This window comes from Heptranchias perlo, chromosome 32 (assembly GCF_035084215.1).
Source record: "Heptranchias perlo isolate sHepPer1 chromosome 32, sHepPer1.hap1, whole genome shotgun sequence".
Taxonomy (NCBI): domain Eukaryota; kingdom Metazoa; phylum Chordata; class Chondrichthyes; order Hexanchiformes; family Hexanchidae; genus Heptranchias; species Heptranchias perlo.
Genome location: NC_090356.1, coordinates 14247897 through 14270347, shown reverse-complemented (window position 1 = coordinate 14270347; position 22451 = coordinate 14247897). Strand labels below are relative to the sequence as shown.

Genomic DNA, 22451 nt, shown 5'->3' with positions numbered 1-22451 from the left:
CTGGAAATAGCCTCACACTCCCTGAGACGCCCTGGAAATACCCACACTCTCCCTGGAAATACCCACACTCTCCCAAAGACCCCCTGGAAATATCCACACACCCCCAAAGACCCCCTGGAAATATCCACACACACCCTGGAAATATCCACACACTCCCAGAGACCCCCTGGAAATATCCACACACCCCCAAAGACCCCCTGGAAATATCCACACACACCCTGGAAATATCCACATACTCCCAAAGACCCCCTGAAAATATCCACACACTCCCTGGAAATATCCACACACTCCCAGAGACCTCCTGGAAATACCCACACACTCCCTGGAAATATCCACACACTCCCAGAGACCCTCCAGAAATATCCACACACTTCCTGGAAATACCCACACACTCCCTGGAAATATCCACACACTCCCTGAGACCCCCTGGAAATATCCACACACTCCCTGGAAATATCCACAAACACCCATGTTAACACGCTCCGGGAGATCCCCTGGAAATATTAACACACTCTCAGCTCTCCATGTAAATGTTGACACAAACCCCTGGACCCCTAGCAAATAGCGACACATTGTCCTATCAAAACCTCTGGGTAAAATAGTCAGTTACCCAAAGAAAAATACTGCTATCACTGCAGAAAACATTTTTATTAGTATACAGCAGTAGAAATAATTCGGTAGTATATCAAAAAATACACAAAAATACAGAAATCTGTGACACGGACAGAAATTTGATGGCCTCATCAACCTAGAATCCCCTTGTAAACCCCCAGGCACCCCAGTTTGAAATGCTATGCTTTAAAGTCTGGTCTAGAATCTTGTTTAAAATCTCTTTGAAGAGGCCCTATCTATTCTGGTGATCATATTTCAAAGGCATTGACCTGCTCTCTAATCTGCTGTTGCAAAACCTTTTTTCTCTAAAGATAGTTTTGAGAGATATCAGACCTGCTGAATAGAACACTACTCCCTTCCTCTCCAACCCCCCACCCCAACTGTATCAATTATTCCCAGCTCAGGTACAGCAGGGGTAAAATGCCCCATGAAAGCACCTCAAGCACCTTGGAAAATCACTGTTTATGCACCAGTGTGTTTTTTTTAAATTTCCTACCTCGGCTTTTCTATGACCTTTCTCCGTGTTTGCCAGTTGAGTGGTATTTACTGTCACATCACGGGCAGTTTTGAGCCTGTCCTCAGGAACTGGTCCAAACTCATTTCCATTAAAGCCCTTAAGCTGGAAGGAGAAAATCCTGTCACTGGGGAACCCAGTGATAGAATGACAGTATTCTAATTCCACGATTCTATCCCTTGTTCTATGAAAGCTGGAAATCAGTGACCTTGGTCATAGGTTCCTCTTGAATCAAGGAGTAGATGTATAGAAGGCTGGTGCGAGAGGTAAATGCAACTGTTCAGTGTGAGTCCCTAAATAGGATTCAAATGATGGGATAGGATGGGATTTTCCTGCCATCTTCTGCTTCAACGATTCAGAATAATGATGAAAATTCCTTCTGAAATCAAATAATATTTTGTTATGCCCTCAATGCATTATAGAGTGTTTCAAGAACAAGTAGTTCTAATGTCCTGAGAGTTCCGCTGCTGTGGAATTTACCTCACTTACATTTTGGGACACCAAATAAACAATTACACATGCACAATCATTTAGAAGTTATGATTTGTGATTCTATTCATGTATGTGTGTGTAGGACAGATTTTCTGATTGGTTATGCATAACAGATCAGAGAAATGGGCGGAGATGTTACGTCCGATTTCTGCCCTGTTAGCGCCTCATCCAGTTTTCCTGTTGGCCTCATGGTGATATATGGACATTCACCCAATCTCCTGGTGTTTCCGCCAGTATAGCGCTGAGTAACCCCCATATATATATAAAATGGGCATCCAGAGCAGCAATGGCATGAAGTACATTTAAAGAGCCCTATAATAAGATTTGCAGCAGCATTTAGAATCATAGAATCATAGAAAGATTACAGCAAGGAAGGAGGCCATTCGGCCATCGAGTCCACGCCAGCTCTGTGCAAGAGCAATCCAACTAGTCCCACTCCCCCTGCCCTATCCCCGTAGCCCTGCAAATGTTTTCCTTTCAAGTACTTATGCAGTCCCCTTTTGAAAGCAATGATTGAATCTGCCTCCACCACCCCCTCGGGCAGTGCATTCCAGATCCTAACCACTCGCTGTGTAAAAAAGTTTTTCCTCATGTCACCTTTGGTTCTTTTGCCAATCACTTTAAATCTATGTCCTCTGGTCCTTGACCCTTCTGCCAAAGGGAACAGTTTCTCTCTATCTACTCTGTCTAGACCTTTCATGATTTTGAATACCTCTGCCTCTATTTTGAGATTATTTCTGACTTTTTTTTCTAACTTTTTCTGTTCCAATTAGTTGGCCAGGAGACCTTGTGCCAAGTGTTCTGGCACGGCCATTTATTTGGCATCCACTATTTTGGGATAATGGGTCAGCCTGCACCAGAGGTATCTGCAGTTCCTGTAGGTTGTGTTGTGTTGGGGGGTTTCAATGTTAAACGTCATGTAATGTTAGCTGGTAAAACAATAAAGGCTACATAGAATATTGAGAGTTGATACTAAAAAAGATGGTAATGTGTAGTGGCGGTCTCTGGCCATCGAGTGTCATGTGGAACAGCCTAGGTTTTTGATGTAGGTAAAATAAGGTGATGAACATTGACATTTCTAAGTACATTTAAATTGTTTAGCAATTATTTTGGTCCCTCATAGCTCTCCTGGTCCCACCTCAACCATCTCTGTGCACTTTCTTAGAGCTGTCCCACCTCAGCCTGCCCAATCAGTCTGCACTCTCATGGGCCTCTCTCATCCTTTGACAGCCCAATCAGGTGCCATGGTCATTCCTTTTGTGGCCTCCCCACAACAAACTGCAGGTCACTGGCCACGGACCAGGCCCCATGCCTGCTATCCTCTTCTGCTATCTGCTCAGCCTTCCTATCGCCCACCTCACATCATCACAACCCACCCACTCCACATATTGGGGTAGATTTCTGTCTTCACCTCCTGGGCAGTAATCTGGCAGAGCAGATTGACCACTTGTAGAACTCACCCAATTATCATTTCATTGAAACCAATGGGCAGGTGTCCCACTCCACCAGATTACAGCCCAGGTGGTGAGGATGGATATCTAACCTATTGTATCTTCTTGGTGACACTACCAAGATCTGTGGCCCGCAATGGATTTCTCTCCCATCAGCATTTCTGCATGTTCCCTCCCATATACTTTGACTTCCGGCCCTCCTCCCATTAAGCAGCTTGCTGCTTCTTCCCCACCATGAGCAACATTCCTCCCCACACCGGGCAGTACTTTAGCCTCAAGTCTACTCCCCTCCACAGAGCAGCATTTCAGCCAGTTGCCCCCCTCCCGCCCCACTGACCAACCTTTTGGTTTGCAGCTTCAGCCACTTCCTTTCTTTTTCCCAATGACCTGCTCCACCTACGCCCCCCCTCCCTCCCGCTCCCAATGAGAATCATTTCAAGTCCCTGTTCCCTCTACACGAAGCAGCAGTGTACCCCTCCCCCCAACTGAGCAGCTCTTCAGCCTTCCCTCCCTCAATGTTTCCTCCCTCCACAGTTCAGCATTTCAGCTCCCCGTTTCGGCCATTGCCCCACTTCCCCCAATAATTTGCACCCATGTCGAGAATCATTTTGACACTAGCCCACACTACTTTAACCCCCACTGCCCCCACCCTTTCACAGGGTATCAAAATGGGCCCTGGGAAACTGTTCTTTCTCCCTCACCACTAATCATCCAAACATCCCCACCCTATTCTCCTCCTCTTCCTCCCCTCCTCTCTGTACTTCCCTGTCCTCCCTTTCCTATTACCCATCCTCCTCCTCCTCCTCTCCCCATCCTCCTTGCTCCTTTCGGCAGAGAAGTTGTAGAGGGTGTTAGTAAGGGTGAATTTGGAGGCATTGTGTCACCACCCAGAGAATATCCTCCATTTCTTGTGATATTTCATTCCCTGACTCCCTTTCCTTATGGTCAGAGTATTGGCTGCATTCGCTAAGTAGCTTCATGATGCACAAAATGTTTTATGACCTTACCTTTCTTTGAAGGCTTTGTCTTGGGAATGCATTGCTAATCAGTTTCCTTTCCTCTTCCTACAGGTTGTTCCCAAACCTAAGGTTAGGAAGTAGGACAAGTGTATCTTATAGGGTTGCCAAGATGAAGCACAGGCTTAGGGCTGAGACCAAATCATCGATATTAAAAAGTGTGAAATCAACATTGATCTTTTTATTTGTTCTTTGTATAGCCAGTATTTGTGGGTAGGACTGTAGTAAGGTAATCGGTGCCGGGAGGAGGCTGAAAAATGGCAGTTCAGCTTCAGTGGAGGGAAGGTGCAGCATGTTCTTGGGACGATAATGTTTGGAGCTCTTTGGGAAAACAAAGTTGCTGAGTGGCAGGAGGGCTGCATTAATGGAAATAGTTCTCAATCACAGAATTACGCACCCATCTCCCTGCCTGTATATCATCTCTGACCATGCTACCACCTCCTTGTCCTGATCCTCCTTTTGTGGGCTGCAGACCCATTGACCTGCTCCTCATTGTCTTGCTGCATGCTCACTCTTCCTTGGATGGCAAAACTGTACAGCATGCCACAGACAGCGATGATTCTGGAGAGTTTGGCTGGAATGAAGACCAGCAACCAGCCCAAGCGGTCCAAACAATGGAATTATTGCTTCGGTATCCCTATACAGTAACTTGGGTGGTGGCAGGGGTCTCACTGTATCTGCACTCTGCTGCTGTGTGGGGGTTTCTATTTAAGGTTATCAGCCATGGTTGCAAAAAGTAGCCCTGGTTTCCCAAAAGCAATGCGCCCATTCTCTAACAGCTGTCAAATACTGCAGATATTATGGACTGCTGCATAATGAAAGCATCATGGCTGTTTCTGGAGAAGCAAGCAAAGTGTTAGCCACTTGTTTTATACAAGAAGTAACTGCACACTGGCTTATCTGGCCTGATGTCCCATGTAGTGAGCCGAACGGACACTATTGTATAAAAGCCTAAAGCAGCATTAACCTTCCTAGCTATGGGAAGAGCTGTCTCATTCCCTGAAATTGTTTGTAAAACAGACAGCTGCCAATGGCTTGGCTTGGTCACTGCTTTTGAAGTGAATTGGAGGCTCTGTACACAGGTCTCCTCTGACATAAAGAAAGACTTGCACTTATATAGCGTTTTTCACGACCTCAGGACGTCCCAAAGTGCTTTACAGCCAATTAAGTATTTTTGAAGTGTAGTCACTGTTGTAATGTAGGAAATGCGGCAGCCAATTTGTGCACAGCAAGGTCCCACAAACAGCAATTTGATAATGACCAGATAATCTGTTTTAGTGAGACAGACCCAGATATGAGTGGTGTGGCCTGTAAATATGTGTCCTTGGGTATTGACAGCAGTGAATTTACCCTCCGGAGGTGTTGTTGGACCTGAAGATGTTGTGCCCTCCTGAATTGGTCATCGTCATCCAATCCACGCAACACAATGGGGACAGCCAAAGCAATCTAAATCCCACCCTTCTGAACTTTGTTATCTGGAACTTATTCTGTATCAGGAATTTGCTAACGCTCCAGGGAAGTGTATTTTAACAAACTGACAGCTTCAACAAAGAGTCAAAAATATAGAGACAAATAGAAAGTCTGCAAGATGTTCAATGCACAAGTAGAGAAATGTTTACTGGCAAACTTCAGGGTCCATTGATACAACTGCAACCTTGTTTACAGAGACACTGTGAATCAGACCAGGCCCGTTTCCCTGTCAGGTTCCCATTTTAAATAGGTGAGCTGCACACTGGGGGAGAACTTCACCCGAACTTATAAAATTCAGTGTGGGATCAAATTTCCATAATTATTCTATTTACGCATGGCTCACGTATATCTGTAGTGCAACCTCCTGGTCCCAAAAGCTGTGGAAAATTTGGCACAACGTGATTTCGGTGCGTGAAGTCAGGGGCCCAATTTTCTGACCTGCACTTGCCACCAAAGAGGCTCCATCCTGTTAGCGGAGTCTGGGAAAATCAGGTCTGAAATCTTACATCCATCTTTACGTGTACATATGTATAGATATGGATGTATCTGTACAATGCATGTACTTGAATATGTAGATGCCTAAATATGTCAATGCACATGTGTACATATAGGAGGGATAATTTTCTGACTTGTATTTTAGTTGGGCAGTCTCAGCCGTTGGTGTGCACTGCACAGAATTTAGCCGCCATCAATCAATTTAAAAGATCAGAAAATGATCTGTGGTGGCACCCCAATTTCCAATTTGTGATGCCAGCAGGCGAGGCTTCCTGTCAGAAATACAAAATTGGGAAATTACCCTCAATATGCACATTTATTCCTTCGATCAAAGCAAGCCCACTCAGCATTGAGCATTGAATGGTTCAGTGCTACACTGGATGGTGTATTTATTTATTCACTGAGCCATTGGAAGAGTGGTGACATTATTCTTGATGTGGAGATGCCGGTGATGGACTGGGGTGGACAAATGTAAGGAATCTTACAACACCAGGTTATAGTCCAACAATTTTATTTTAAAATCACAAGCTTTCGGAGATTATCCCCTTCGTCATTCACCTGACGAAGGGGATAATCTCTGAAAGCTTGTGATTTTAAAATAAAATTGTTGGACTATAACCTGGTGTTGTGACATTATTCTTGACACAATGTTGCTAAAGTTAACCCTCACCCCCACCCCGACTTCCCCATCCCATGTCAGAGGTAGCAATATACTTGAGGGTGGGAGAAAGGCTTCTGGTCTGTGAATGGATTGGTAAATTAAAGGGCTGGATATTGAAAGATTGCCTACCAGGCATAAATAATGTTGTTAGATCGCACCTACTGATTCAGGGGTGACAGTTGAGCAGCAGTGTGAGTGGAAGCTACAATTACATTGTCTGCTCACATTGGTGACGGGAGGCAGAAATCTCCACTCCATCGCCTGCACACAGCAGGACTCCTCTCCCTCTGACTGCCAATGAGATTTTGAATTTATTGAGAAAAGATAACTGGAAAGTCAACTGTTATTTAAGGTTCTTTCTCCCCCCTCTAATATTCTCTCCTCTTCTCCTGACAGGTACTAACCCACTCTGGGGTACAGCTCCACAGGCACTGTGTGCCCACCAGTACCTCATTTAACTGATGTGTCAGAAACACATTGATCATTGGCAGGTCATGTGACCTTGGAGGGCATCACAGCCTGACCCTCTCCTCACCCAATGTGTAAACACATCACTGAGCTATTGGAAGAGTGGTGACATTATTCTTGACGCAATGCTGCTAAAGTTACCCCTCCGCTCCCACCCCCATCCCGTGTCAGAAATAGCAATATACTTGAGGGTGGGAGAAAGGGTTCTGGTCTGTGAATGGATTAGTGAATTAAAGGGCTGGATATTGATGCTTTGCGCCTGGCAACCAGCCTGATTGACAGGTTGGCTGGCTGTCAGGCGGGAAAGCCGGGGATCGGAGAAGAGGGAGGATGGGATCGTGGGCCATAGAGGACGTGGGGTCGGAGGGGGGGCGGGGGCTGATGTCAGAGGTGGAGATTGGGGGGGTGGTGGTGCTGATGCTGGGAGGAGATTGGAGGGGGGAATGATCCCAGGAGGAGATCGGGGTGGGGGGAGATGGTGCTGAGAAAAGATAAGAGGTTGCAGAGATCGGAGGTCGGTAGCAGATTGGGAGAAGAGATAGGAGGTCAGGTGAAAAGTCAGAGGTGGGGGGGGTCCACCATAGTGGGGGGAGCCGGCGGATCACGCCAGGTGAATTTGCTGGGCCTGGATGAAGTACTCCTGCTCCTCCGGGCCCACAAGCAGTGCAATAAAGGCACCTCATGGAGCTGGCCCTTCCCGCCTGCTGTCACTTGACATGAATCAGAAGCGATGGGAAATCCGAATAGGTATGGTTAAATTAATTTTACATTTGTAATACACAAAGAATGAAGTGCCTCAACTATTTCAATGAGGTACATTGCCCCTTTAAGGTGGGGGCGGGACTTTCGGGTTTCTGTTGCGTGCGCGCATCCTAACGCGCCTGGGTCAAACCCGGAAGTGGGCGTGTTGGAGCCGGGATGCAGTCCCGCTCCAAAAGTCTACTATTTTGACTGTCCACCCGCCCCCAATCCACCTGTTCTTGGGGGTTAAAATTACCCCCCCAGGAATTAAACCTGGGACCTGCCTGGTCCAAATGGCTCAGTACCATAACCAGACAGTAAAAATGGAATGGTGCACTGGGAGGGAGGCACTTTATAGCTTGAATTATTTTTTAAAAGAAAAATAATTAACGTTGGGCTATTCTACTGGTGGCATTTATATTGCTGTGATTGATAATGTAGTGATATCACTGTGCTGCTGATATTGTTGTCCCCTCCTCTCTACGCGAATGTCTTTCTCAACACAATACCATGGTAACAATGTTCCTTTAAGCAAGTCAAAGCCAAACTACATCAGGATTTAATTTGAAGTCCAACCTTCAAACAACGGCCTAGTCCAATCAGTTATCTGATGGATGCATTTTCAACTATAAGAAAAAAAAAAGATATATAATTAAGTTCTCTTCTGTAACTGTGGTCTTTAACCCTTTCAAAGCATTTATATTTTCATTATATTCAAACAGAATGCAGGCAGCTGATGTGGAGATCAGACCTGAAAGAGCATAAAATTATTTAATGCATTCCTGGATGTCACTATAGAAGCGCAGTAACTTCCAGGTTTCTGGTTTCTCTCTGTCTACTTGCACTTGTGCACATAATAGCCTGTCACGTAGCCAATGATGAAGATGATCCAAAACACAGCAATTCCTCCAAGTACTTTCATCACAATGCCTAGTTTTCCGGTGCATAATTTATTATATATCCTGAGAAGAGAAACAAAGAAAAATGTGCTCAATTTAAATCAGATCAGCGATACAAGATTTGGCAACACCATTGAAGAAATGGACGTCTACACGCACAATACAATAACAGTGCTAACCCTTAAAGTGCTGGCAAGTTCAGGGGAACTGCTGTCCAACCCGTTTCATTTGTTTGTGGCTTATGCATTTTGACACAAATAAACACTAAGGCCTAACTTTGGCAGAAGCTCCGGAGAAATGGCATAAAGAGTCGATTTCATCCAATCCCACTCTTTACGGGTTCAGCTGATCTCTCGCCAAAATTACAGTGGGAGAGCGAGAGAACCCCTGTGGAATTTCGGGACCTAATATTACATTAACAAAGGCAATTTTTTCACTCAAAGGGTGGTGAGTGTCTGGAACGAGCTGCCAGAGGCAATAGTAGAGGCGGGTACAATTTTGTCTTTTAAAAAGCATTTGGACAGTTACATGGGTAAGATGGGTATAGAGGGATATGAGCCAAGTGCAGGCAATTGGGACTAGCTTAGTGGTATAAACTGGGCGACATGGACATGTTGGGCCGAAGGGCCTGTTTCCATGTTGTAAACTTCTATGATTCTAAACTTCTACATTCATAAACTGCTGAAACAGTAACGGATAATGCAGGAAGCATTCGGCAGGTCAGACAGCATCTGTGGTCTGAACAGTTGAGTTAGAGTTTAATGTGTAAGCTCGTCATCGGATACATAGATTTCCAGCATCTGCAGTTTTTTTGCTTTTTGCTCGAACTACTGGAATAGTTTTATTATTGTACTATAAGCATAATCCGCTGAAATGAGCATCCAAACACAAATGAGCATACGGTTAATGTCATCCTGTCTCTTCAGTTCTCTGTTTTATTTTTTATTTTAACTTTAATTTTATTATTTTCTACCACTCTGACTCTACCTATAATAACTCTGTCCCCCTACTTTTAAAGGGTAAACATATATTTTTTTTAGAAAGCGTTTTCTTTAGTTTTAAAGCAGCTTGAAAGGTTGGTGTTCCGGCCAATGAAAACCATAAATCTGGAAGACTGACATTATCAGCAAAATCAACTGCAATTCCCTCCCAGAATTCTCATTAGCCATGTAGAATGGTTCAGAGGCCAGAAAGCTGCCCTGCATCGGCATATTGCTACTGGGAGGGAGGGAAATACAGACCTGCTGCAACATTTGGAGAGCTGCAGCCAGTTAGAGGGTAACATTATTTTTCAGCACAATGGAACAATGGCCTTAGGGGTGTCCACAGCTGGAAGGGTTCCCCCAGATTTTCTGATGCATCCGTGGAGGTGCTGCTGGCAGATGTAGGGGCTAAGAGGGGCCGACCGATGGGCACTGAGGGCAGGAAGTCCCGTGAGAGAGTGGTGCAGGTTATCTGGAGGGAGGTGGCAGAAGTTGCCAGTGAAACCTCTACCACGCCAAGAATTGCCACGTGTTGCAGGAAGAAGTTCCAAGACCTCAGCAGGGTGGCCAAGGTAAGTCAAGGTTGTAATGCCAATACATATCCTCTAGCACTCATACAGCTTCACTCTCCTCCTTACCCATCATTATCTTTCTCTCTCAGCACCTGGGTGTTAGGGCAACTCACTTCTGCAAACAGCAACCTCCCCAAACACTCGAGCACCTTCTTTACTCAAAACCACTCTCACAACTCACTTTGCCTGCCACAAGGACTTCTGCTAGTCTTCAAGGACACTACATTTAAAGGGACAAGGCCGCTTCACCTCTCATTACCATGGTAACTTTGATCTCATGTGGAGGCCATGGAGACGGTTCCACGCACACGGTCAAGATGATGGAGTCCACCACCCGCATCTAAAGGAGGTGTTCAAAATTATGAGAAGTTTTGATAGAGTAAATGGGAGAAACTGTATCCACTGACAGGAGGGTCGGTAACCAGAGGACAAAGATTTAAGGTAATTGGCAAAAGAATCTGAGGGGAAATGAGGAGAATTTTTTTTTATGCAGCGAGTTGTTATGATCTGAAATGCACTGCCTGAAAGAATGGTGGAAGCTGATTCAATAATAAGTTTCAAAAGGGAATTGGATAAATACTTGAAGGGGAAAAATTTGCAGGGCTGTGTGAATAGAGCAGGGGAGTGGGACTAATTGGACAGCTCTTTCAAAGAGCTGACACAGGCACGATGGGCCGAATGACCTTCTTCTGTGCTGTATCATTCTCTGATTCCATCTGTAACGACCTACAGAACATCCTGAAGACGGTGATAGCCCAGGAGTTTGCTGCAGCATCAAGACAGCAGGAAGTGTTACTAAGGTCATTAGTGGCTTCAGGAGCGCTGCAATAGATGCTTTGAATGGGACACTTCCACAGGACTTCCAATATCTGAATGGGACTATTCAATCTGTGATAACACCAACCAGTAGCACCTCATAAACTGTGCCCAGCACCAATGGGCTGCAAGGAATGAGTGCAGATGTTGCTCTCTCTTCAGAGAGCACCAATGAACCTGCTTCTGACATAGGTCTGGCAGCTTCTGACATGGGCCTGGCACTCCTTGCTACTGACAGAAGCTGGGCTACATAGATTCAGGAAGGTCCCAGATTTGATTCCTTGAGTGAGCTGATGTCAGGCAGGGCAGCAGCAATGGTGCTATAATTGGCCTCAGTGTCCCCAGGCTATGGAGGTGGTGAATCAGACAGGGTTCCTGCTCCTGATCACTATTCAATGATTTCAGCTGGAAGGTATATGGATGCTGGCTGTGCGCAGGACCAGGACTATGGTCCAGGCTAAAACATGAAGATTGGTCGCTTGAATGTGACAATGGAGTGTGGTTCCCATGCAACTGTATCCTAGCAACAGTCAGAGCTTTCAAGAGGGACGAAAATAAGGGAAAAGTGAATAGAAATCACAAATTTTTTAAAAAAGCAAATGTAAAATACATACCTGTTCAGCAGCCTTTTATATTTTTTCATTTAACAATATTGAAAGCAAATCTGTGAGATTTCACTCAATACAATATGCACAATTTTTAAAAATATCAGTTAACCTGATGGCCTTTACAATCATAATTACACAATTACACTGTTCCAGCTTAATAACGTTACTGATTAAAAGTAACAAACTTAAATTGTACTGGGCTCCTCCATTTAAACTCTCAGCTGAAATACCAGACAGATAGAGATGTTTGAAGGGCCCAGGTAATATTGATCATATTTCCGTCCATAAACTGTTACCTTCGAAGTACATGGCAGATTATAGAATAATCTTATTTTAAATGAGCCTTACTTTTTATAGCCTGTTGCTTCTATTGCAGAAACGCTTATGGTGACTTGGTCCTGAGCATTGTCGTTCCATCGGCTATACTGCACGTCTGTCTCATGAGTGTTCATTGTTAAGTTCAATCGTTGGTGCTGAAGATTTGCAGGATCTGTTATGACACAAAGCTCACGCTTATAAGGCTCTTGTAGTTAGTCCAAACTGTGCACCAAAAATGTGTTTTTTTAAGTCAGGCTTCAATGGTCAGCTGGATAACTAGGCCAGAATGAAACTTAGAAACATAGGATCAGGAGTGAGCCATTGAACACACTGAACTTGTTCTGTCACTCAGTTAGATCATAGCTGATCTGCATCTTAACTCCATCTACCCGCCTTGGTTCTGTAACCCTTAATATCCTTGCCTAACAAACTTGGTTTAATGTTCCTTGATTCCTTATCAGTGATGCAATTCTCTAATGTGGATTTAAAGCCCTGACTATCTATTAATTTACAGGATTTTTTAAAATTACGTTTGAGATTTTATAAAGCACACTTGATTCCAGAACTTGAGCACAAAATCTAGACACTATGGAGGGAGTGTTGCGTTGATAAAGGTGTTGTCTTTTAGTTAATCAGAGGCCCGATTGCCTGTTCAGGTGGATGTATAAAGATCCCATGAAGGAAGAACAGGGAAATTTTCCAGTTATCCTGGCCAACACTTATCCATTAACCAACACCACCAAAACATATTAACTGGTCATTTATTTCATTGCTGTTTGTGGGACTTTGCTCTGTGCAAATTGGCAGCTGTGTTTGCCTACATTTCAATAGTGATTGCAATTTAAAAGTAAATCATTGTGAAGTGCTTTGAGATGTCCTGAAGATGTGAAAGGTGGTATATAAATATGAGTTTATTCTTTCTTTTCAAAAATAGTAATTTATCTCTTGATTTTTACTCAACTTTTTCTTCCGTCCACACCAAGCTCCATCCTCCTAACGAGAATTCCCAAATCTCCACCAGTTTTGTAGCCGATTGCTGGGAGGTATCCAAAGACAGTGCGGGTTAATCTGCCCCCTGACCTTTCTTCTTTGGCTACTGGGGAGTGCCTCATGTGCGTCCTCAGCACGACTGGGATCTGGAACTTGGGGAAACATGGCAGAGAATCTATGTCCTACCAGCAAGGCGTAAGGCATTGCTTCTTCATCATGGGCCACCCTAAGTAAGAAAAGAGGGAGAGGTTTCCCTCTCCAACTTTCTCCTCTCCTCTCCTGAAGCCACTGATTTATACTAAGGTACAAATCCAGAGGTGCCAGCCATCCTGCAATACTTTGCCCATATGGCCATTCTTCAATGTGAGTGTCAGAAGGCTATTCTCCATGGAGGGAGGGAGTGGACATCTTGGCTGCATTTGATCCTGCAGAATGTAACCATGCTTGTGCAGGAGTCACTAGCTAGCAATCAGGAATGGGAATCTCAGGTGATTTTTCCGCTCCAGGGACACAATTTCCAGCTTAGACTGGGGATCAAGGCTGAAATCTTCCTGTTCTGTGCGACTCAGTTTCACCCTGAGCAGTGCACTTATGAATTGAACCATCAGGACAGTGACCTAACAAAGAATCTTAGCAATTTGAATCAGTTGTAGAATGCATGATTAAATGTGCTGATATATTATGACCTTGGAGCACTGCGCACAATCTCCCTTTGTGTGAATTAAATGTCCTTTCCATTACTGCCAGTTCTTTTGAATGTTTCTTTCTAATTTAATTCTCACATACTTGCCATGTCAAGGGAGGACCTGAGCGTTCCCAGAGTGAGACAGAACCGTTCAGTGCTACAGCAACCAATCTACTAAAAGGAAGAGGTTGCATAAGTACATGAGGGAGCAAGGAATAGAAGGACATGGTGATAGGGTGAGGTGAAGTAAGGTGGGAGGAGGTTCAGGTGGAACATAAACACTGGCATAGACCTGTTGGGCCGAATGGCCTGTTTCTGTGCTGTAAATTCTATGCTTATATTTCAGAGGAATAGCAGATGCTGGAAACTTGTCAGTAACACTTTGAATATGTATTGTAAACTTAGCCTTATTTAGCTGTACTGCAATCTTGCATATTCAGCCCAGCTCTGTAATAGTGTCATTAAACAAAACCAAGCTATGGCTGAAATATTGTGATACAGTTAAGTTATGATGATCTAAACTCCATGTCAATTAGTAATATAGGACCAAGTACTCATAGTAAGTCTCAATGTTTAATAGCATTACTTGTGCTATCATAGATGTTGCTAAAATAAATCAGTGTTAGTTGATGCACCTAATTGCTGGAGAGAGTTGGTTGTCCCCCAGTCCGATTCAATCCTTCCATGATGGTATGAAGGCTACAGTCCAGTACGATGGTGATCAATCTGAAAGCTATGAAATCTGCAGTGGTGTCAAGCAGGGATGTGTTTTGGCACCAACGCACTTTGGTATATTCTTCTCTCTGCTGTTTCAGCGTTGGCTTTCTTATCTAGTGCCAAATGGAAAGCTCTTTAATAATGCACGCAAGAGCAAAAAGCAAAATGAAACATCTGTTGATAAGGGAACTTATGACGATGCAGTGAACTGGAGATTAAACAACTTTGCGATATCTCTGCACTGGTTTGCGATGAATTTGGTTTAGCCACCTATCTAAAGGAGAAAGTGATCATGGCACAAGGTACCATGACTGCACCAGAAGTTTCAACAGTTAACATCATGCTAGAAATTGTACACTGGTTCTGTTATCTCTAGACGATGAGCTTAATTATCGCATCGGAAAGGCAACCAGCACATTTGGCCAATTGACTAATAATAGCAATAATAGGAAATTAACATTGAACATCAAGATGTGGGTCTTCCCAATATAGGTTCTGAGCATGCTGCTGTATGGTAGTGAGGCCTGGACCACCTACAACAGCATGGCTGCCGCATTTCCTACATTACAGCAGTGACTACATTTCAGAAGTACTTCAAGCGCTCTGGGACGTCCCGCAGTTGTGAAAGGCGCTATATAAATGCAAGTCTTTCTTTCTTTCTTTGAGAGAAGGCTAAACTTTTTCCACACCCGCTGTATTCTAAATATCAAGTGGGAAGATAAAGTTCCTGACACTGAAGTACTTGAGGAAGCTAAGTTGCCAAGTCTAACAACTTTTCTTAAACATAGTCTCCTTGGTCATCTATATCAGGCAGAAGATAGGCATGTTCCAAAGGATCTCTTGTATGGAGAAGTTGCAGATGCTTCAAGGCTGCTGAGCCGACTTCGACTCGGGTTCAGAATTGTTTGCAAGGAGGACGTGAAAACTTTCAACATTGATACAACAAGCTGGGGAGATGTGGCCAACAACAGGCCAACACTGGAGGGCTGCACTGCACCAAGAAACCAAAGAAGCAGAAGCGAGGTGGCTGAGAGAGGAAAGAGAGCAAAGAGGAAAGCACATCAGGTCCCAAGAGTCAACATTGCGCAGCTTCATCATCTGACCCCATGACTTATACCTGCACCATCTATGGCAAGAACTGTCGCTCGATAATTGGGAGTCTTCAACCACTCATGATGTTGTAGCATGGCCAAGTAACTGAACTACTTTATTGCTTACATCGCTGTCTTTCGAGATGGATGGCTGCCGCATATTTGAAGAAGAGCAGGGGAGTTCTCTTGGTGTCCCAGCCAACATCTATCCCTCAACCAACACCACTAAAAAAGAGATTATCTGGTCATTTATCCATTGCTGCTTGTGTTACATTGCTGTGTGGAAATTGGCTACCGTATTTTCCTACGTTACATTGGTTGTGAAGCACTTTGAGATGCTTTGAGGATGTGAAATGCACCATATAAATGTTATGAGTATTCTTTCTTTTTCTGTAGGATCTCTCTTCTGTCTTTGCTTAGCAGCAAAGTATCACAACATCAGACTTTGTTTTAGGTTTAAATTATTAAGAGAATTCATTTAATAAAAGAAAGATGAACAGTAACATAATATACATGTGTATACAGTAGAAATTCTTCAATCTAGCTTCTAGAAAGAAAAAACAATGAAACATTGAAATCTAAATGCTAAGCTATTCTTTTGTTAATGACTTTTCTATACATGGGGCCAAAATTCCAATGGCGTTGCTCCTCCAGTGGAGTGGGACCAAAGTGCATCCACAAATTGTGGAGAAAGGGTCATTCATGTGGATAAGGTGAGCCACCCGCAGCTGTAAGAGCACATCAAGTGGGGTCTGTCCCAATCTGCCATTGAAAGGCAATGTAACTCACTGCCTCTCCGCTAGAAGGACCCTAAGGCCCATTCCAGGTCCAGCTTTTTATTCTTCAGCTCCTAAGAGAGCCAGAGTAATTTATCATTAAGGTAATTCATCCCTAGGCATCTTCTGGGGCCTTTCCAAAGGCCTAAATGGAACGCACGCCAGCTCTCAGCTGGCAAGAATTGGGTTGAGGCCTTATAATGTCCTGTGTCAAATTCTCAGGGTATCCCAGAAACCCCTGTAGATAGGCCTCCTGGAGAGGGAGAGAGCAAAAATCTTGCCCGTCCCACCTCCCACTCTCCCCCCCCCCCCCCCCCCCACCATCAGAATTTTAGGCAGCACTTTGCATGGAGTGGAATCCCAGTGGCATAGATTTCTATCCCAAATTTCAGCCCCCATAGGGTGCTCTCTGCCTTGGTCCTGGATCAGAATTTCAAGGCCACAGATTTTTTTCCCCCACTGCATTAGCTGTCCTAATCTGAACTATTGGGTAGAATTTCTGGGGATTCTCCCAATCTCCTGCCGTAACTTCAACAGAAGATCAGCTGAAACCCCAGAGAAATAGTGTAAACCTACTTAATTTTTGTTATAAGGACATGTTAATGATCAGTATATCAGCTGGTATTTTTTGGTGGTGTAATGAGGCTGCGGCCTTCATCCCAAAAAGCCAGTCCATTCAATAAACCAAGTAGCCAAAACTGGCTAAAGATGTTTTTTCTATTTGTTTTCCGGAAGTGGGCATTGCTGGCAAGGTAATGCTCATCCCTCATATTGCCCACCCCTAGTTGCCCTTGAGAAGGTAGTGTGCTTTTGATACAACTGAGTGGCTTGATAGGCCACTTCAGAGTCAACCACGTTGGTGTAGGACTGGAGTCAAATATAGGCCAGACCAAATAAGGACGGCAGGTTTCCTTCCCTAAAGGATATCAGTGAAATAGTTGAGTTTTTATCACAATCCATCAGCTGCACTTTTACTGGTACCAGCTTTTTATTTCCAGATTTTATAAACTGAATTCAAATTCTCAAAATGTCGTGGTATGATTTGAACCCACATTTCAAAGAATTACATAGAAATTATAGCACAGAAACAGGCCATTCGGCCCAACTGCTCTATGCCGGTGTTTATGCTCCACACGAGCCTCCTTCCGCCCTACTTCATCTAACCCTATCAGCATATCCTTCTATTCCTTTCTCCTTCATGTACTTAACTCGCTTCTCCCTGGATTATTAACCTAGGCCTCTGGATTACTAGTCCAATAACATAACTACTACACTACCATATCCTAGTAGGAATTGTATTGACCTTTGAATTTGACAGTCCCCACACCGAAATCATTTTCTGGCTATTGGAGACCATCCACATATCTAGGGAAAGAAAACCCAAATGGATTGAATGACCCGTACTTCCATGTCATCCACACCCAGCTGTCTGGGAAAGTATATCAAACTGTTTCTTTATATTCTTGGTGAAATAAATAGGTCCAAATTCAAAGAAAAGTACACAAGAGAGTAATGATAGCATAGAACATGGCAGACTTAGCACCGAAATTAATGATACATCAGTAATAATATCTTTCTGTTGGTGCATTATGGTCAGTATCAGCCTGAGAGTTTCATTAATGACCCAAGCATTGATAACTGCAATATCCTATAGAATATGATGCTGAATATGAAGCACAACAATATTGCAATCTAATTTTCATACTGTATGTTAAAGCTATGTTGATGATGTTTCTCTATATTAAAAAAACTGTATGAAAAATACAGACTTGTAGTGTTTATGTTACTAAATTTTGAGAAGCAAACAGATAAATGTGTTCATGTCTGGTTCCTGGCTGGTTCTGTACAGTGTGTGTAACCTGTCTAATTCTGATTTATCCCCTTCTCTCTATCACTTGGCAGTTTATTATTTGGTAAACTACCAAACACCCAAATCATGTGTCTGTTTTGTACTGCTATTTGTCACAAAGCTTGAGGTGTTGATGGGTCACTGATTCTTAAGGGTTAGTGATGTTGGCTGAGTCTGGGAGTTACGTCATTAACATTTTGAGCATGAGTTGTACGGATCAGGCTGTGCTGGTACATACTGTTGCAGCTGGGTCAGGCTGGAAAGTGCTGTTGGGCAGTGCTGGTATGTATGGGTGGCTGCTGTTGGATTTTTATTTGTAAACACCTATATATGTGTGGCTGAGAGATTCTGTGCATGCTTAGTTAGGATAGCATCAGCACTGTTCCATTGGTTATGGTCAGAATAGAAAAATAAAATAATGCATTTTCCATTGTTGGCAATAAAACAAAGGACCTAATCATTTTTTAAAAAATATGGACATTTCATACCAACAGAGATTGTGATAGTGATTCCTCTCTACTCCTATCTCACCTGCGCTGCCACTGAAACTCTCATCCACACTTTTGTTATTTCCAGACTTGATTTTTCCCTCCATGACTAGATCCTACATAAACTTGAGTCCAATCCTGCATTAAATCGCATTCATCTATCATCCCTGTCCTAGGTGACCTCCTTTGGGTCATTTTCCTCCAGCACAATGACTTCAAAATCCTCATCTGTCATCAATCCTAGAAGTAAAGGGAATTAGGGGTTATGGGGAGCGGGCAGGAAATTGGACATGAAGCTGAGTTCGGATCGGTCAATGCCCTGTGGGTGGCGGAGAGGGCCCAGGGGCTATGTGGCCGGGTCCTGCTCCGACTTCTTGTGTTCTTTAGATTTGTGGTTGGGATCAGATCAGCCATGATCTTATTGAATGGCGGAGCAGGCTCGAGGGGCCGATTGGCCTACTCCTGCTCCAATTTCTTATGTTCTTATGTTCTTATGTAATCCAATAGCATACATCAATAATATGAACACCTATTCTCTCTATATGCTGGTGGCCTACTGCTTGGACATGATCTCCCTTCTGAGCCTGAACTTCCGAAGTCACTGCTTCAGTGACACCTCCAGGAAATTCAGCCATGCCCTGAAAGTACAAATCAGACCAATACTGCTATGAAATTGTCTTTGCCTGTCTTCACAAAGACAGGCAAAGGCACTATTGAAGCTTCTACTGGGATTTTATAGGTTGATGTTTTTCAGGCTTTTTCAAGAGCTGAAATGCACACTTAACTAAATTGAACTAGCCCCTTATAAGTGCTTTGATTGGCATGTTTAGTCTGCCAGTGGTAAGCATCTAACATTGAGTTAAATGCATTTCTGGAAAAATGTGATGTTAGCTCTCCTGTTGTCCTTCCATTTTTTACCCCTTTCCTCCCAGAGGCACTGACTTATGCTGGGAGGCAGTTAAATGGAACAGGCAGGCCTACAATACCTTGCTCAAGAGGTGAGTCCTCATCTTGGAGTCTAGCCAGTGACTGCAGGCTATTTGAATGTGTGGGGCACAACAGCCTGATCCTGTCCTTACCCTATGTCCACACAGTGCACTTTTCAACAAAGGTCACTAACCAGGCGTCAGTCTTGGCTCAGTGATAACACTCTTGTCGCTAAGTCGGAAAGTTATGGGTCGAAGCCCCACCCCAGGACTTGAACACATCATCTAGGCTGAGCCCAGGGGCATATGGGAAATTGGGAGATTTCCAGAGTGCCCCATTGAATGGTTCCATAACGCTGCAATATCTTTTCCTCTTCTTCCGTCAAGATCCCGAAGAATCCCATGTCTTTTCGAGGGAGCCAGTCTGCCCCGACTGATGCTTTACAACAACAAAAACAACCTGTATTCATATAGCGCCTTTAACTTAATAAAACATCCCAAGGCGCTTTACAGGAGCGTTATCATACAAAAATTGAGATCGAGCCAAAGATGGAGACATTAGGACATGTGCTTGGTCAAAGTGGTAGGTTTTAAGGAGGGTCTTAAAGGAGAGAAAGGTGGAGAGGTTTGGTGAGGCAATTTCAGGGTCTCGAGAGCTGAAGGCAAGGCCACCAATGGTGGGGCGAAGGAAGTGGGGGCGGGGGATGGACAAGAGGCCAGAGTTGGAGGAAAACAGAGTTCTCGAAGGGTTGTAGGGCTGAAGGAGGTTACAGAGATAGGGAGGGGCGAGGCCATGGAGGGATTTCAACATGAGGATGAGAATTTAAAAATGGAGGAGTTCAGGGACTGGGAGCCAATGTAGGTCGGCGAGCACAGGAGTGATGGGTGAACGGGACTTAGTGCAAGTTAGAATACAGGCAACAGAGTTTTGGATGAGCTGAAGGAGGTGGAAGTAGGCGGTCTTGGTGATGGGGAGGATACGGGGTCAGAAGCTGCATAAAAACCCATCTGATTCACTAATGTCCTTTAGGGCAGTAAACCTGCCAGATCTTACTTGGTCTGGCCTATATATAACTCCAGTCTCACACCAACGACTCAATGGTATCAAACCATACCAGCAGTTCAAGAAAAGGTCCGCCACCTTCTCTGGGCAACTAGGGGTGGGCAATAAATGCCGGTGGGCCCACATGTCGAGAATGAATAGTAAAAAAAATCTTTCTTCTTGATCACGAGTGGAAACCCAGACTGATTTTATTATCTCCCTACCCAAAAGAGACTGATACTAACTGCAGCGCCCCCTACTATTGGCCCAGTTAGGAATTGAACCTGGGATTGTCCTGGACCATATGGCTCAGTACTCAGGAAGTGCATTTACCCACCGAGATGTCGGGGGATGCCAACCGACTGTAACTCACTATAAAGAGTAGTATTTTCCAATTAACAGTGAGCCAGCATCAAACTCTGAACACTCATAAACTTAAAATACCCAAGGCCTGTTTTATTATATTCATACTATGGGCATTGTAATGTATATGCTTTTGCAGGAGCACAGAACATTGTAACTTATGTGAACAAAAATGTTAATAGCATGCTGACGGTTATCAAATACAACTTTATATCACAGTATATGATTAAAATAAACCCCACATTATATTGTTTGACAGGATGACAGAACTAATTTATGAGACAAAAATCACAAATTGAATCTTAGTCCAAGTAACAAATAATTTTATTTAAAGCCCTTGCAAGTAGCTGTAGGAATGATTAAGAGCCATTTCTCTGTTCCAACCCATACTCTTACTGGTGTCTAATTACTAAACTTAAGAACAAAAAATAAGCCTTAAGTTGAAATTTTACAAAATGTTTCAAGTCAAAATAACATAAAGAGATTAACTTACCAGATACAGTATTTAGTAAACACTTCTTAAAAAAAGTATCAGAAATTGCTTCAAAGTTTGAAAGCAACCGGATCAGATTTTTGCCAAACACTTACACCGTTGTTTAAGAATCTGCTGAAATCTTAAAAATTCTTACAAGTTTGTTGTAAATCAGAAAATACCAGGGCGATAGCTTCCAGATGGTTGTGCAATGAAATCTTGGAGGAGTTTACAGATTGCGCAGCTGCCTGGCAGTGAGCTCTGTCATGTGGGGCTGGGAGAGACAGCGCAGTTACTTTACAACATAACCAGTAACTTCTGCCGCTGACAGCAGGCTCCCGTGGAGCAGCGAGGTATAAAATTCAGAGGCCTTAGCTACTCCGCTGCATAACGCATAGCCAGAAAGAAGTCAAAGTGCAGAGTAGGACTTTCTGGTCAGGCACTGGACTCTGAATAGCTTGCTTTGTTGCAATACATTGCAAAATCCTATGGGGTCACAGTGCTCAGCATAGTCTCTTCCAAGCCACTTATTAACTTCCAAATCACTCGGTGCACCTATTTACCATCCCCCACGATCCCTTCAGGGAAAACAAAATTGGAAAGAACAGTGACCTGGCCTTGGGCTGATAACTCGTTTGCTCTAATGCACATGAGTAAATATAGTGTAGAGATCTGTGGAGCAAATAGGTCCTAGAAATGAATTTCATTGAGATTATACAGCCAACACCAACAAGGCTTTATTTTTATCTTTTGCCGTAAAATGGATACATTTTGTTGAGTAAGAGAAAATACCATACAATATCAGAACTTCAAGATTTAAGTGCATAATTTGCATGTCATTAAAACAAGTTAAAATTTGGACAGTGTCAGTGAAGTTTTGAGACCATTCCAAAACTAAGAGACTTGTAAAAAGTAAATAAGACTTGGGGCACAGTA

At 43.7% G+C, this 22451-nt stretch overlaps 1 protein-coding gene across 3 annotated transcripts; it reads right to left on the bottom strand.

The window, feature by feature from the left end:
• Window positions 1-635: 635 nt before the first annotated feature.
• smim1 (small integral membrane protein 1) lies at window positions 636-21926 on the bottom strand. 3 transcript variants are annotated; one of them, XR_010958221.1, is made up of 5 exons: window positions 21537-21924; window positions 12147-12288; window positions 8497-8882; window positions 4077-4152; window positions 636-1505 (listed from the first exon to the last, which is right to left on the bottom strand). XR_010958221.1 is itself a non-coding variant. In XM_067970436.1 (3 exons), exons 2-3 carry the CDS (start codon window positions 12248-12250, stop codon window positions 8756-8758), a joined length of 231 nt encoding a protein of 76 aa, XP_067826537.1. In that variant the 5' UTR covers window positions 12251-12288; window positions 21673-21926; the 3' UTR covers window positions 6625-8755. The 3 variants fall into 3 exon arrangements, 2 of the variants coding, with proteins under 2 accessions (XP_067826537.1, XP_067826536.1); XM_067970436.1 differs by lacking the exons at window positions 636-1505; window positions 4077-4152 and having other exon boundaries at window positions 6625-8882; window positions 21673-21926; XM_067970435.1 differs by lacking the exons at window positions 636-1505; window positions 4077-4152 and having other exon boundaries at window positions 6625-8882.
• Between the last annotated feature and the right edge of the window lie 525 nt (window positions 21927-22451).

What these genes read in the sequence shown, in the direction of transcription:
- smim1 (XM_067970436.1), bottom strand. Translation starts at nt 12,250, where the DNA reads ATGAACACTCATGAGACAGACGTGCAGTATAGCCGATGGAACGACAAT. An exon ending in GAAGCAACAGGCTATAAAAA is followed by an intron (nt 8,883 to 12,146) that starts GTAAGGCTCATT and finishes TTCTCTTCTCAG; the next exon opens with GATATATAATAAATTATGCA.